The sequence below is a fragment of the Octopus bimaculoides genome, chromosome 11, assembly GCF_001194135.2.
Source record: "Octopus bimaculoides isolate UCB-OBI-ISO-001 chromosome 11, ASM119413v2, whole genome shotgun sequence".
NCBI classification, from domain to species: Eukaryota; Metazoa; Mollusca; class Cephalopoda; order Octopoda; family Octopodidae; genus Octopus; species Octopus bimaculoides.
The window spans coordinates 52,638,161-52,654,230 of NC_068991.1; the positions used below are offsets into that span (position 1 = coordinate 52,638,161).

Sequence of the window (16,070 nt, forward strand, 5' to 3'; positions counted from 1 at the left end):
TATACTAGCCCCCAAATTGGACATCACTGCACTGTTCCAAAGGTCCCACCCATCCCATCTAGAGTGAAAACCATGTACTGCAATAGCTCGGGATTCAAAAGGCCCACAGCTATTTAGTATCTTGCCAAAACATTTTAGAGACCGATATGGAGTAGGGATAGGTGTTTTCAAGAAACAACTTAATCTTTTGCTGTCCAAGGTCTCAGATGAACCTACATCATGGCAAGAAACCCAAAAGAGGGCAGCATTATCAAACCCCCTTCTTTATCAAAAGCCGGTTACAGAAGAATGGCCATTGAAAGGCGATAACACTGGCAGTGCTCTAGTATGGCCACAGCCTTTGGGGTGAAATGTATAAAAGAATATATATGTATATATGAAATGTTCTACATCATATTGGTATTGCTTGGGTTAATTTTGTTAAGGTTATAGTATTCTCTTGAGATCTTAAAATCCTTCTCCATCAGTATTTTAATCTTTATCTGAAGTAAATCGCTTCTGGTTATTAGAATTCAGAAGACTTGTGTAGTTGGATGCTTGAAAATTTTCCCTCTTTCACGGGCAGTGTAATAAAATCATGCTTCAATGGAAGTTATTTGCAGAAGTATTGTGTCTAAATATGCTAAAGTTACTTTGGAAGCTTTTTATTTTTGTTCACGCTGTTGTATATTATTTTGAATGACAGTTATGTTTTCAAATCTCAAAAATAATTCAGTAAAAGACACACACACATACACAAGATGAGGAATAACTATGATCAGTCATATTATTTCCTGGTAGGAATAACTCGCTTGTTTCCTTCTGAGGAATGACTGAATCCTCCATCTCTCTTCTTATGAATCCTACGCTTTATGAGAGATGTAGTGAAAAGTGCTTGTTTCCAGAAATGATTGATAACTCTAGTTCTTTATTTATAACAGTTCTAAAACTTCTCCTATGGAACAATTTAACTGTTGACATCAACCATTTGTATCTCAACCAAAACAGCTCTTCGGCTTTTGTTTTTGTTTTTTCCTCACTTACCATAAGTATTTTTTTTAACTTCCTAGTCATCTTTCACATTCCTAAAAAAACAAAAAAAAAGTCCTGTCTGTTAATCAAAAATTTGTTGAAAATCTAAAAAAATATTAAATCTAGCTGACCTGCTACTTGGCTTGTTTGTATTTATTTCTAACATTAAAGTAATTTACTCTTGTTTCTTCCACTCTCCACCTACTCTGCAACTACCATCATCTCAGTAAGCTACCATTTATCCTTTTATTATTATTATTATTATTATTATTATTTTTATTACCATCATCATCATCATTCATCATCACCACCATCATTATTATTATTATTATTATTATTATTATCGATTTTTTTACTATTGTAAAACCCTTTTTTTTTTAAATGCATTCTGTAAAAACCTGTTTTAATAAAGAAGAGAAGAAAAGAGTTTTTTTTTATAGTTTCCATTTTCCTGCCAGATTTAGAATGTTTTCTTGTTGCAGCAATTATTGCCAATCATCAGAAGAAACAATGTAATTATATTTTGAGCTAAATTGGTTTCCTTCAATCTGATTCATCTCCCTCTACAATTCCTACAGCTATAATTATTTTGCATTTTATGTAATATTTTTTCTCTTGAGTTTATCAACACATAGGATTATGCAACAGTTAAATGATACAAATATGCAATGGGAAGTTTTATCTAATTGTTTCATATTGTAATAGAATGTAAATTTACCTAATTTTAGGAATAACAAAGTACAACTTGGAATTCAATTGGTTTTCATTCAGTATATGAAACTCACTCTCTTTCACTTATTCTTAGGTCTCTTGAACAAAGCTGCCTCTGAAACAAATTAAATTAACTAATGATATTTCTCTAAAGAAACAGAATAATTTTAAGTTTTATGACCAACTCAAATTTACACAGGGTTTTAGCATTTTTTTTTTCTTTTATATATATATATATATATATATATATATATGTATATACTGTCTCTCTTTCTCTCTCTCTCTCTGTCTCAAAACAGTTGTTAATCTTACATTCAGTATTAATGGCATCTATCTCACTTATCCTTTATTTCATTGTTCACAACTCTCAGCACAGTCCCTCTTTTCCCGTTACTTATGCTGCTGCTACAAAATCCAAATCTTTTAACACTCTGCTGCAACAGTTAATACCATCACTTGTATCCATGACTAATAAAGACACTCAACTCTCCTCATCGCTTTCTCACTTCCAAACTCAGCTTTTACCAAACTGTGACTGTCTTTGCACTCATCAGATTATCCAACACACTACCTAATCAAGAAACCACTCTACACATCCTAATACTGCACAACATCCAACCTATGACACTTCAAATCAGCTGGAGTTCTGCCAATTTTATGCCACTTGTCTCTGACTACAAATGTACTTCACCTTTCTTCCATCTGAGATAGCTAAGCAGGTGACCCCAGACCATTCTCTTTGGCAGGTCTCCCCCATCTCCCTCACACAACTAAAGCCCCTGATGTTGTTTTGTTTATGAATCCATAATTTAATGGTTCTACAAAGTTCAAATAATGCCAATACAAAATACTGCTTCCAAATCTAGGCCAGTGCTACTATTGCTCTCTCTCTCTCTCTCTCTCTATATATATATATATATATATATACATACATACATACACACAGCTTTTACTACATCCAACTGGTTGGCCAAAACTCACTAACACTCCCTTGCAGAGCAGGCCAAGCACATAACTTACGATACCTAGTATGTGAAAAGCGGTACCCACTAACTGGGTGGCCTTTACATGCCACTACAACTTTTGCAAGGTTTGTTATGAAAAATAGCAAAATATATCTTTGTGTATCACTCAACCTGCAAGTTCATTCACTTCCAAAATTTTCAGAACCCTTACTGACACACTCTTTATCAATTCTGATGTGCTCCAAGGCCATCCACATATAACTTCAACACCTGACATCAAACTTCTGCAATTTTCAGCAGCTGAAACTCTCTAAAACATCCTCTCTAGTTGGGGACAATATGTAATTTAAACCCTTAAAGTCTTGACAAATTGTAAGTCCCCAGTTTCTGATGGTCTTCCATGGTAACTCAATATACTTAGTATAGCTAAAACTGCTCTTACTTCGCAGAACCAGAATATTTGGTTCAGAAATCACTCTGAAGTGGGCAAGTTTCATCTACTATAGTCTTGGGCCGACCAGAACCATATGAGTGGATTTCATAGACGGAAACTAAAAGAAGCCCAACATATAGATATGTTTCTTTGTACGTGTGTGCATGTCATTATGTTTGTGTTTTATGCAGCACAACTGTTTGACAACTGATGTTGTTTTGTTTATGAATCCATAATTTAATGGTTCTACAAAGTTCAAATAATGCCAATACAAAATACTGCTTCCAAATCTAGGCCAGTGCTACTATTGCTCTATATATATATATACATACATACATACACACAGCTTTTACTACATCCAACTGGTTGGCCAAAACTCACTAACACTCAACCACTTCTGTTCTAGCTGGTGACATAGCACTTCAACCCAGGTCTACTTGATATCCCTGTCTCCGTTCTTTGTATCATTTCTACTGTCTCACCTTGCAGCTATTAAACACCAACCACTTAGGCCCAATCTTTCTTTAAATAGTGTGTCAACACTAGAATTGCTTTCCTGCAGTCATGCATCAGTCTTAGTAATTTCACCATCTGAAAGATCCTGCTAAAGTCAGGTCAGGGCACTTGCTCTTCTGACCAAGCTATAAAAAAAAGCCCAATATTATTGTCAGACTTCTGTAACTGAGCTTCATTACCCACTGTAAGCTTTAAAAAAAAAAACTCTCTCAGTGACCCACCCTTCAGCCGTCCATTATATAAATAGATATACCTATTGATATCAAGTTGATATCTATACTGCGTGGGTCATGTAAAATATACATTATGTAAACTATAAGCTGGTAAAATTCATTCTTTTTTGGAGAATGAAGTTTGCTGATTTTAGGGCCCTATATTAGGGATTCCTTTGAATGTTTATTACTTCTTATTCTAAATTACTGAGTTGCATTTTATTGGAATGAATTCAGACATGGAGTTGACTTTTTCGTGGAGTCTAATATGAAAAGAAGCAATTTTTTATACAAATCTAATTGAAAAATGTGTTGCACTTAATGTTTATGATATTTTCCTGCTTTAAGTAATATTTTGTTATCAATCCTGTATTGATAATCATTAATTTAACAGATATTTAGATTAGATTGGTCAGCATCATAATTTCTTTACTCACTTTATCAACACCTATTATCTTGGTATCACATCATCTGTATATTAACAAACATCCACCAACAAACATATTAGTTACTGGAAATATCTGTAATCATCATGGCTAAAAACTGTGCAAGTTGCATTATTAGTTATGTTTCTGTGATAGTTTTCTGCTTTGAATTTTCATCAGTATATTCCTAACATTTTTTAAAAAATTTATACCTAGTTTTATTTCTCAAATAAACTTAGTCTTGTTTCCTATTTTTTCACCAGTCATTGAATTTTGGCATTTTGTTTTATTTTTAATAAATTTCAAAGGCTTATAATTGATTACGATTTGGTTTTTGTGATAAATTTATAAATTCTGACAACCTCTATATCATGGAATTCATTTTTTTTTTTTTTCCTTTGCAAATGAACAACTTTCTAAGACCAGCAGTAAACTTACCAGTCATTATTAAAATCTCGTTTGTTTGATTATTTAACTAAAAAAAAAAAAATATTAAACTTTATGACTGTCTGGTCATTAATTCTATCTATTTCAAACACACCAACTTCTGATTTTGCATTATATGTGGTTATTACATCTCTGTTGCTATTATAATACATTATCATCAATCAGTGATGATGAGGACCAGTAGATCTATTGGCTTATACAAATAAAATTGTTGATCTTCCATTATAAACCCATTCACATCTAGGATGTTTTATAGGAATTTAATAATAAGGAAGACCAAACTAGATTTAAACAAAGCAGAAAATAACTTCAAGATTCATCCAATATGTTTAGGACATCAAGAAATAAGTGTCTTGAAAATATATTTCCTTAATCTCTGCATCAGAAAACAGTGTGTTGATAAATGGACTGCTGTAGAATCACAAGGGACATTATCAATGTCAAAGATCTTGAAAATAAACAGAATGAATAGTTTTAAAATTTGAAAGATGTAACTTTTGTTTATTATTTGAAATTGTTCGGAGGGTTTTTATTCTCCACATTTTTCTTTATTACAGTTCTTTAATTGGTTTGGACTGTTGTGATTGTGTGCAATTACATATGAATATTTCTCAGAGAATTAATAGAAAAAAAAAAAGAAAACTTGAAGGCCTCAAATTCTTGGAAGATATTACCTTTAAAAACATCAATAAAAAAAGTATGTCTATACACAAAATCAATGTTGAAACATGAATGCAACTGTAATTCCTCTGGCAAAACAATAATTATAATTCCTACAATCAATCTAGCTGATATTAAACATACAAACATAGCTTTGTAGTAAGAAGTTTGCTTCCCAACCACATGATTCTGGGTTGAGTCCCACTGTGTGGCATCTTGCGCAAGTGTCTTCTATAGCTTCCAGCTGACCAAAGCCTTGAAAGTGGATTTGGTAGATAGAAAATGGAAGAAAACCATCATATATGTGTGTGTGTGTTTGTCTCCCATGACTGCTTGACAACTAATGTCAGTATGTTTACATCCCTATAACTTGGTAGTGGGTCAAAAGTGTCCAATAGAATAAGTACTAGGGTTGATGTGTTCATCTAAAATTCTTTAAGGCAGTTCTCTAGCATGGCTGCAGTCTAATGACTGAATCAAGTAAAATATAAAAGATACATGATAAACGACCAGAAGTTGAATGGATTACATGTGCTGGTAATTATTTACAAAAAAATGCCATGTAAACTGTGTCTAGCAGGAAACGGATTATAATGCACTTTAGGAATTTACCACATAATACCTACTACAGCTCTTTTTAATATGTGTGGAAACATTTGCTGGTTCCTTCTGTTTGCTACACAAATGTATCTAATTTTTAAAATTTTGAGACAACTCTGTAAAGCTGAAATCAACATTTGTAGTGAATAAAACCTTTGTTTACTTCAAAATATAATTTCATTTAACATCTTTCATCATTTATCTTTTATTTGTTTGAGTCATTAGACTGTGGCCATGCTGGGGCACTGCCTCAAGGAATTTTTAGTCAAATGAATCTACTCCAATACTATTTTTTTTTTTTAAAGCCTAGTACTTATTCTATCAGTCTTTTTTGCCAAGCCGCTAAGTTACAGGGATGTGCACAGACCGGCACTAGTTGTCAAATGCTGATGATGAACAAACACATATATACAAATATAATGGACTTTTTTAGTTTCCATCTCCCAAATCCACTCACAAGTCTTTAGTCAACCTGTGGTTTTAGAAGACACTTGCCCAAGGTGCCATGCATTGGGACTGAACCTGAAACAATGTGGTTTTGGGAAGCAAACTTCTAACCACACAGCCACCCTTTAAAGATAATTACTACTAGCTATGACATTTACATTCCATATTTAATTTAATTAAAGTTTCTCAATTGTCTCTCCAGGAGTTTTTTTTGGTTTTTTTTTTGTCTAGATTAGTCAATTAAAAAATGGCTATTCTCATCCCTAAGGGTGTCATTTTAATCAAAGTTTCTCAGTTTACAATATGTTAAGGCAACTTGAAATTTTCAGTTGCAGCTAAATAATGTTTAATGTCTTCCATGATTTCAAGGAATATTAAAGCACCCATTACACTCTTGGAGTGGTTGGCATTAGGAAGAGCAACCAGCCATAGAAAATTATGCCAAGTCAGACTGGAGTCTGGTGCAGCTTTCCAGTGTGCTGGCATGGACAACAGATGTTAAATGATGATAATGATGATGATTAATGAGCTATTTCTGGTGGCATCATTAAAGAATTTTATTAACATTTGTTAACCAGAGAATTTGTAGTATTATGTTGCATTAATCATTGCTTTTAGAAAAGATGCATTGCTTGTAGAACTAATTATTCAGTTATAGAATAAGAATTATAAAAAAATAGTACAGTCCTACCTGCACTCTTATACACAAGTGAGACAGGCTACTATGAATAGGATAGAACATCGATTGACTATGACATTAAGGGACAAGAAAAGATTCATGCTAGGATTAAGATTATGAGAGTACATTCAAAATGAGATAATTTAAGAATGGAGCGGTGACTAATGTGATCACAGACAATAGGTGGACCTGCATAGTTGCCAAGTGGTATGCAGAGATTGGAAAAGACCACTTGGTAGCCTCCCACCCCACCCCCAAAAATGGGAAGGCAGATTTAGTTAAGCAATTTGGGTCAAGATGGAAAAGTATGGTGCAATCAAGACAGAATTGGAAGCGACTAGTTATGTATAACAGCATCTGCTGGTCTGGTGATAATAAAAATTAGAATATTTAGTTATATAATTATGCATTAGGATTGGCACCCAGCTATAAAAACCATGACAAAGCTTACCAGATTCCATCAAACTAGCTAAGCTATGTCAGCATGGAAAACAGGTGCCAAATGATGCTTATTATGATAAATGTTCAAATCAATATTATCTTTCCGTAATGCTGGTTTTTATTTCTCTCATAGCTAACAATGTTGTTCCTCAATTATGCTAAAATAGCATATTCTGAACATTCTAGGCCAGGTAAAATTTTGTCCACATTCAAATTTGAAACTTGTAGCAGGAATATGGGCCAAATCCCAGACACCAACTCATTACCTCAGTCTGAATCCTGTGTTCAGATGTGAAAATGAAAATAAACAACAATACAGGATTCTGTCATGGATTAATGATAACAGCAAACAACTACCTATTCAGGTCTCTCTGGTAGACACATTAAGAAATCTTTTTCATCAGGAGATAGCTGATCAGCAAAAGCAATAGAACAAACGTGTTCAACATTAGATTCAAATTGTGATAAAACTACATATGGGATTGTCATTAACAGCTTTTCTTTGACACCTTTGGTTATATGTAGTTGGTGTGCCCAGAGACTAGTTAGTGGCTGTATCACAGCCAAGGTCAATGGCTACAGGAACTTACACTACTCAACTTTGGCAACAGAATTTGATGATGATACAGTCGGCCATCATTGCTATCACACACATCACTCATGGACATACAGGAACTGACTCATTTGGTATATTTCTTCTCTGCCCTGCACTGCAAGCAAAAAACGTTTTTGTGTTAACAATAATAAGTATTTGGAACTTCTCACAGACTTTTGGTCTTGTGTCAAAAATCAAAATATCTCTTCATTTCAGTGTAATAGAAATTATTCTAAACACCCATAAGATATGAACAATTTCCTGTTAACTATAATTCTTATTTCATAACTTTAATCATAGAAGTTAGAATAGGTAAAGATTGATGATGTAATGGTTACATTCTTATTAGAATTAACTTAAGATGTATGTTTCTCTCATAAAACCATATTTTCAAATATTGGCTCTCATATATATAACTCATGACATCATACACTCTCATGTTACGTCTAATTTCTCTTTGTGTCCTTTATTCATCTCATAGTACTTATTTGCTCAATAAATAAATTTAGAATAATTGCAAGTGCTCAAAGATTGTGTTAGAACTTATAAAGTACTATAACAATCTCTTGTAATAATGCTTATTTTTAAAAACCCACTGTGTACAACAATCAAATTTTTTGAAAGGAAATGAAACATCTTTATACTTGTTATAAGTAAATTAAATTCACTTTTCTATTTCTTCAAAAACACCCAACAAATATGAAAGGATACTGGAATCAACATATTTTGACTGACACTGGATTAGACATATAATTTGGAGAAATGTTTTTATTGATATGTCAGTGGAAAGTAATGTCATGAAGGGTATGAGAAAGAGAAAGGACAAAAAGTTATTTCAATGCTAAAAATGCCTATCTTGCAGTCAAATCAGTTTTAGTAATTGAAATCTTGAATAATAAAAGAAACTTCAAAATCACATTTTGATTAAAAAAATCTATTAAAATTAGAATTTTTAAGAATTTTCTAGACAGTGTAGACTTTAATAATTACTTTCTTTTAGTAAAAGTTACTTACTACAATCTAATTAACAAACAGCTTTCTTTATTATATAGTATAGATTGATACTATAAAGAGCACAAAAGCAACTTCATCTGCAGTGACTAGCATGAATAAAGGAGCAAAAAGATGTAATCAATGAAATTTGTGATTCAATGCAAAATGGAAAGATAGTTATTTTTTGATTGAATGGAAAATGTGTTTTACCTTCTCACCAGTTGCAGTTTATAAAAATGTACAAATCTGAAGACCAATATGAAATATAATAAAAGAAATGAAAAATCAAAATAAATAAATAAATGACTCAGAAGCTAACCATTTTAAGATAATCTTTTATACAAACAGTAAACTATTTAAAAACAAACAAATATGAATAAAAGCCTTGGGTAAAATACACGGAAGTTAAGATGTATGAGAATCAATTGCACAGAAAGTAAAAGCACAAAACAAAGACAAGATTGTTAAATAAGTTATAGTTGCTGTTGCATGAATTTTAACTCAGTAGAAAGTTATTATTGTTTGAGAGTTTTAATTCACTATGCAGAACAGTTTCTAAACAGAATAAAGAAAACGCCACTTGCTGTAAATATAATAGAAGTGGACATATTTTCTGTATGTAAGATAACAGCAAACTTTACAATACATAAAGAGTTACTCACTTTGAAATCAGTGTATGAATACATGGTGTGAAGATTGTTTTTTGTTGGTTCTTTATCTGAGGTCAAATAAGCCATAAGAGATTCATTGCACAAAAAAAAAAAAAAAAAAAAAAAAAAAAAAAAAACTTACAGAAAGAGTATCATCCATGGTAGAATCTCAAAAAGTATTTGTTGCTTTAAAACAAGAAAGAATTGTAGAACGATCAACTGACTCTCTCTTTCTCTCTCACTTTCCCACCTCCCTGTTTCCTTGTCCTATTGGGGTAACCAAGTATCTTCTCTGTAGTAAGACAGCTATCCTTGACTTGCTATCATACTTCAACCTCATGCCTGGCACAGAGTTACTTCTCTCAGTTCCTCTCCTTCTCTCAGTTGAGACATCCTTGTCATGCAAGCCACTCGATGACCCTGCAAGTACCGGTGTCACGTAGAAAGCCACATATAAGGTACCTATGTTAGTGCCACATATAAGGCACCTATGCCAGTGCCATGTAAAATGCACCTGTGCCAACGCCATGTAATATGCAGCTGTGTTGGCACCATGTAAAATGCACCCATGCCAGCACCATGCAAAATTTACCCATGTTGGTGCCACATAAATTGCACCCATGCTAGCATCATGTAAAATGCACCTGTGCCAGTGCCCATGCCAGCACCATGTAAAGAGCACCTGCACAGGCACCACATAAAAAGCACCCATTCCAGTGTCACATAAAAGCTCTCATGCTGGTGCCACAAAAGCACTCATGCTGGTGCCATGCAAAAAGCACACATGCTGGCACCATATAAAGTACACTCCGTAAAGTGGTTGGCATTAGGAAGGGCATCCAGCTGTAGAAATCATACCAAAACAGATGACTGGGGCTTGGTGCAGCCCTCCAGCTTGCCAGTTCTGTCAAACCATAAATTTTTGAAGGACATCAAAGTGTTACATAATGAATTATTGTAACAAATCTGTGCTTCACTGGTTCAACATATGGCATAAGCTCACAAATTTCTATCTGCTGAAATATGTAGTGAGACTCTTCTTGGATGTCAAAGACCTTCTCATCTTGAAATTTGAGAACGAAGTTCTTTATGTAATTTGATATTTTTTGCTTGATATCACTAACATAAACAATCTAATTTTGAAATTACAAGGACCAAATAATTTTCTTATCACACTCCTTGCCACTATCAGGAGCTTTGAATCAATATTGCAATTGTTTATCAGACAACTAGAAAAACAAAATAATTCATTATACACTTTTCTACCACTAAAAGAACAGAAATCTGAAGCAATAGTAGAGGCTACTCCTGCATTGTGTTTTAACCTTTAGAATCAATTCCAAAAGTGGCTTCAAGAATTACAATGTCATGAATTAAAACTATGAATATTTGAAATTCCTGTCAATGAGATAAGGCCAGATGAAGATCCTAATTTCTGCAACTTGAGTAAATTCATTTTACAAATGTATGATGCCTTGGCACTCAAATTTGATAGTTTTATCTAATTTGGAATTCTCTATCACTTACCAATGCAAACAAATTTTCCTGTATTAAACTTAGCCAAGAACCACTTCCCTGTGACACTTACAAATAAAAATCTTCCAAATCAATAAAGAATTGTCAGTACCATCTAACAGAGTTTTCTAAAGTAAAGCAGAATTTACTCATTAACATGTCAAGTAAGAATTTAATTAATAATTAAAATATTATACTGTATCCTATTATAAATAAATATTATTTTATATACCAATGAAGTCAGCTGTTGTGGCTTTCCATATAGATCAGTGCACTATTTCCTGCAGAAGATAGGTCTGGAATCCAGGCAACTGAAGGAAACAGGCATAGCGGCTGAAACTAGCTCAAGATGGCTATTGTTGATAAGAAACCACAAGTGGAACCCTACTCAGGTGAAGCATACAGACTAAGGATTGAAACACTTAAGACCCTGAGATATCTGCTGATGATATGGAAGGATTTCCAGTATTGCAATGGACTTAAAAGAGCTTGCAAAACCCCTGAGTAGTTGCTGCAATTTCTGTGTGGGTCAAAGCATCTCTGATGTTTATTTCACCTATGACATCTTAGGTATTTTAATATTTCCATAACATCGCATAACTACAAGGGTAGGCTCGAAAGTTCCTAGGCTGACTATGAAGGAGTGATGCTAGAGTTGTGAAATCTTGCATGCGTTACTTTCAATGCTTCTTATTAATACATTCATTGTTTCTTTCCCAGTAAACTGTCAGCTGACTGTTTAAAGATGACTTTAAAAGTAACTAGTAGTGACTTCTCTTGAAAGCAGACAAAACTTAGCATTGTGGTGTTATCAAGTACCTGCAGAAAAAGGGTTTAGCCCCAAAGGACATTGATGCTGACATGGTTGCTATGTTAGGAAATGATGCTCCAGCTTTATCAAAAGTGCAAAAGTGGGAAGCTGAATTTAGGACAGGAAGGAGAGTCTTGAAGAGGACCCAGTGTCTGGAAATTCTGCAACTGCCACCACCAAGGAAAACATTGATAATTTTTCACCATATGCTGATGGATGACAAGCAACTGTCATAAATCAAATAGCCAATGCTACTAGCATATCCCATGAGAACGTTGAGAATATTCTGTCCAATGAATGAAGGTTCTGCTCAGTGGGTGTCATGTCTTCTGACACCTGATCAAAAGTGCACCAGGCTGATGATATCACAGGAAAATCTAACATTGTTTGAGGCATATTCAGCTGGCTTCCTTGAGCATTTCCTAACCCAGGATGAGTATTGGGTTGATCACTTTGAGCCAGAGACAAAGAGACATTCCATGCAATGGAAACACCCCTCCTCACCAGCTCCAAATAAAGCTAAGGCCATTTTATCTGCAGGGAAGGTGATGGCCTTAGTTTTTTGGGATGCAAAAGGCATTGTGCTTATCAACTATCTTCAAAAGGACCACACCATCAATGGAGAGTACTATACCAATTAGCTAAGGTAATTATGAAAGACTATCAAGACTAAACACCCAGGAAACTGATGATGGTAGTGCTGTTTCATCAGGACAATGCTTCAGCTCATAAGTCCTTGGTTTCAATGGCTACTGTGTATGACTGGCTTTGAACTGGTTGATCACCCACCATATTCTCCTGATGTGACTCCATCTGACTATCATCTATTCCCTTACATGAAAATTAAAATTGGCTGGGAACCAGTATCGCAGTGATGATGACATCATATCTGCTATTTGGTAGATGGACTTTGTTGTACATGCGCACTGATGTTGAACATCCAACAGAGCATACTACCTTCTTTCAGTTTCCATCTACCAAAACCACTCCCAAGGCTTTGGTAGAAGACACTTGCCTAAGGTGCCACGCAGTGGGACTGAACCCAGAACCATGTGGTTGAGAAGTAAGATTCTTACCACACAGCCATGCAAGCAAATGACTTTAAATGCATTAAAATCTTTATAACAAGATTTTAATGTAAGACAAGATAAGGTAAATTTGCCATTTCACTTCTTCAGAAAACAGGCTCATACAGAAATGCAAAAAAAAAATTAAATAACTGTGTCAAATGAAAAAGGTTTAGGGGAAAATGGCACAATATAAAATTAACCAAACTTGACTAAATAAAAAAAAAAAACTCAGCATAAAAAATTATCTATAGTTTCATCACGATCTGCTGGAGAGTCTCTTTTTGTGATATATCAAAAAGAAGAAATAATTGAAATTAGTCATTACTCATTTTACCCCGTTTTAGACATCTTTTTTTGAAATTTGAAAATTATCAAATTATATATTAGTATGGCAAAAATTGACTTGGAATCCAACAGAGAAAAGGATATTAATTGTTAAACACCAAATATTATTCAAATATTTTATTAGCAATTTCAATGATATTGGGTCAAAGTTGAGGAAAAATTTCTTAAAAAGAAAGTACCTGTCACCTGACAAATTTTCAGACTCTCTAAACTTTAACGACTATGCTTACCAGTTTTTATCCCTAAAAATGATGCTGCAATACTTGCAATGTAATGATTTCGGTAAATTTTCAGATTAACAGCCGCACGATCTTCACTACAGTGTTAGGGTTAGGGTTTTAGGGTCAGGGTTAGGATTAGGGTTTAGGGTTATGGTTACGGTTAAGGTTAGGGACGGAATTCCCTAACCCTAACACTAAACCCTAACCCTAAACTCTAACCCTAACCCTGACCCTAAAACCCTAACCCCCTAGTGAAAATCGTGCAGGTGTTAATCTGAAAATCAGAAATTACTCATTTTACCTCGGTTACTAATCCACCCCCACCCCCCACGGCGTAAATTTTAATAAAAAAATCTTACGTGGACTCCTGAGGGCCATAACGACCCCGATTGAAACCACCAAGCCAACAAACGTACATTCTTGTATATTTACTAAGTGATTCTTCTACTACTTTTGGCCAATGTAGTGAAGTTTATGGTTCACTTGATAAAGTGAATAAAATACTACGGCCTTTTCTTTCACCTTCTTTTCTAATTCACTTTTTTAATACAGCCCGCATCTGTTGCGACATGCTTCTCATTCCAACCCTTCTATATCCGGTTATGTTTACCGAGCTGATATAGAAATTCACTTGTATTTCTGGAGTGTTAACTATTTACCTTGAGTAGCGACAATTTAAACCACGTATCCCAGGACATGATTTAAAATTCACATCTTTCACGAAAATAGATTTTATAATCGTTTATATTTACCGTGAAAATTGAATGTTTTCACTATACTTCAATTCGATATATACATATATATATATATATAAAAGAGAAAGAGGCTAATACTATAAATGTTCTGTTGTTAGCCCTACCTTGATATTCCGTCGTGACCTTAATTTGAGGACTTAATCTCGACTGAACTCGAAGTAGAAGTTATAATGATTTTTGTCCTCATATTTTTGCTTACTACTCTGAATTCTGGTGAAACTACAGACTGTCCAGCATCTGGAAAAGTAACGCCTGATAATCTTGTAAGTACTGCAGAAATACAAGCTACCAATTATTTTGAAGTTTTTTTTTTTCTCTCCATGCCAGTTTTCTATATGGTATCTTATTTACACTATTTTTCTTATCATTATACTTGTTTAGAAGATTTTATTTTAACTTTCAAACCACACGTAATATATTGTCATTGGTGTTAATTTGATGCATAAAAGTTTTGCTCTAAACTTATTTATCCAAACAGCAATTACTATGAATTTAGGATGTGAACTGTTTGTTACCTGTGACTTGTCTTATTGTATACAATAATTGTAAGGTATATTCTTCGTTTCTGTAAATTACAGACGTGTTCTAAGTTTGTCTTCTATAGATGTAATTATGAATCAATTTATAATTTTATACATTATGTAGTCAACTAAACTGTTGAGCTTGCGAAACCCTGTCAACCTTCGCTCATCTGTATTGGTACAGCTGAATAATCTGAAAATGTAGGGCTAATACAGAAGTAATTTTGTCATTTGGTTTTTACAAGATTTACTTAAGTGAAAAAGTAATTAACATAATTAGTTCCCTTTTTTTCCCCAAAAAAGCTTTTGACGAAAGCAAACACTCGAACAAAACTGGAACACAATATGGCATATCGATTTCTGAAAGATCGAATCAGAGATTCGATCCGTTCCTCAATTTAGGTCCCTCAATTCTGAATTTTGTTTCTTTACAACTATCTTAATAATACAGCTTTCGATGAAAAATTTTTAATAATATAGGTTTTCAAAGATATAGATTACAATTATATTGCTGAAATGCTTAGCCATTCAATCGCTCATTCATGATCACTTACGTCACATAGCAACTTTTCTTATATTTTCAATCCATATTGTTCGTTAATGCCAGTTTGTTAACGACTTTAATCACTAAATACTTTTGATTTTATTTTGTAGTAAGTTAATTTAGAAATTTTATTTCATCATCACTACCAATTTCATATTGGTAATGAATAATTTGGCAATCTTATTTAATTGAATAATGTAAATAATCGATTTGTCTTTTTTTTTTTTTTAAGCTTGTTCAATGATTATGAGCAAGTTCTTGAATGGGCTATTTTCTGAATATAAAAGAAAAACATTTTTAAAGATTTTATCAGCATAATTGTCATTTACACCTTTGGAAATATATTTTTCTAAAAATTCAACAAGAAATGTGTTTTTAATAAAATTTCCTAAGACACTAAGTCCAGGTGGGAGTACACCTGTAAGGAAGTTGATGCAATTTCGCACCACTCTTTGGAAAAATGCATTTTTTAAAAAACATTTTTTCGGATTCCTACGTTTTAG

At 33.5% G+C, this 16,070-nt stretch overlaps 1 protein-coding gene across 1 annotated transcript in view; it reads left to right on the forward strand.

Annotated features, from left to right (window-relative positions):
* The first annotated feature begins 14,145 nt into the window (after nucleotides 1-14,145).
* LOC106875974 (uncharacterized) overlaps nucleotides 14,146-16,070 on the forward strand; it is a 37,918-nt gene continuing 35,993 nt past the window's right edge. The window contains exon 1 of the mRNA XM_052971799.1: nucleotides 14,146-14,765. Coding sequence (XP_052827759.1) covers nucleotides 14,673-14,765 — 93 coding nt within the window. The 5' untranslated portion in view covers nucleotides 14,146-14,672. The remainder of the gene's footprint in view (nucleotides 14,766-16,070) is intronic.